Genomic DNA, 1389 nt, shown 5'->3' on the forward strand with positions numbered 1-1389 from the left:
CGCAGTGGTTGAGAATCTGCCTGCTAATGCAGGGGACACGGGTTCGAGCCCTGGTCTGGGAGGATCCCACATGCCGCGGAGCAACTAGGCCCGTGAGCCACAACTACTGAGCCTGCGCGTCTGGCGTCTGTGCTCTGCAACAAGAGAGGCCGCGATAGTGAGAGGCCCGCGACCTGCGATGAAGAGTGGCCCCCGCTTGCCACAACTAGAGAAAGCCCTCGCACAGAAACGAAGACCCAACACAGCAAAAATAAATTAATTAATAAACTCCTACCCCCAACATCTTCTTTAAAAAAAAAAAAAAAAAAAAAAAAAAAAGAAAAGGATCTACATTCTAGGACCCCCCATTGAGTTTGTCAGGCCAAGCGGCTTTTCCTTGAGGTCCTCCATGAAAACTCCCAAACCATAGGTGTGCCCAATCGGCATAAATGCCAGATCCACTTATTCTTAAACTGTCCACCGGGGTCCGAGGATGGGCATCCCTCACACCCACCTCTGAAAAGGTCCAGGTCTGTCTCTTCCAAGTCCAGGACTTCCCGGCCTCGGCCACCTCCCGGGGGCAACAGCTGGTCCGTAGATTGAGTAGGGGAGTCCAGATTGCTGGTTCCAGCCGCCAGCCCTCTCCGAAGCCGCTCCAGGCTGTCGCCGGTCACCAACGCCGAGAGCACTGCGGGTGAGGGGCGAGGCCGCTTCAGACCCCCCCGCCCAGACCCCCGTCGCCATGTACCGCTGACGGCGCCCGCCTGCCAGGGAGCACGGGCCCCACCAAGTGGCCCGCGCCGGGGGCGCTGCAGCGATCTTCCTCCGTGTCCCCTGCAGAGCGTCCCCATCCCCCCCGACCCCCGGCAGCCCTCTTACCTGCAGCCAGAAAGAGCTTCAGCACCACCGACGGCAGCAGCTTCATGGTCCCGGACTCGGCGGAGGCGGCGAGGCAGCAATCACTTTGGAGGCGGCGGCCACCAGGCGCTGGCACGGGTGCCGGGCGGGAGGAGCGCAGGAGATCCTGCCGGGCACGTTCTGCTGCCGGCCTCTGGGTGTAAGCCTGACTGGGATCTGCGCGCAGCTCGCGGCCGCTGGGCGTCTCTGTATTCACTCCGTCTGTCCGTCCTCCCGAGCCCTTAAACCTCAGTCAGGATGGCCAGCTGCCTTCCGCGTGCAGCTCTCTCGGTAGACTGAGCGCTCCCGGCTTGCGGCCGGGAATAAGGCTCCTGGAGGCGCCGAGGCTCCGCCCCGCCCCTGCCGCCCCGCCCCCCCCCCTCCCGCGCTGGGACTCCCGCCCGGCTCCAGGCGCCTGCAGCCCAGCCCCGGACCCCGTGGGCGCGGCTGGGAAAAGGGGCGGGAGAAGGGGGCGGCGCTCACATATTTTGGGACTAGGCCAGGGCAGCCGCG

At 63.9% G+C, this 1389-nt stretch overlaps 1 protein-coding gene across 2 annotated transcripts in view; it reads right to left on the reverse strand.

Annotated features, from left to right (window-relative positions):
• Positions 1-1178, reverse strand: part of HBEGF (heparin binding EGF like growth factor) — a 22779-nt gene extending 21601 nt beyond the window's left edge. For both annotated transcript variants that reach the window (XR_003678383.2, XM_024125256.3), the window contains exons 1-2: positions 859-1178; positions 494-667 (exon numbers count right to left, since the gene is read on the reverse strand). Coding sequence is in view for 1 of the 2 variants with exons in the window: in XM_024125256.3 (XP_023981024.1) it covers positions 494-667; positions 859-904 (220 nt within the window). In the remaining variant the exon portion in view is untranslated. The remainder of the gene's footprint in view (positions 1-493; positions 668-858) is intronic.
• Between the last annotated feature and the right edge of the window lie 211 nt (positions 1179-1389).

The sequence above is a fragment of the Physeter macrocephalus genome, unplaced genomic scaffold (assembly GCF_002837175.3).
Source record: "Physeter macrocephalus isolate SW-GA unplaced genomic scaffold, ASM283717v5 random_228, whole genome shotgun sequence".
NCBI lineage: Eukaryota > Metazoa > Chordata > Mammalia > Artiodactyla > Physeteridae > Physeter > Physeter macrocephalus.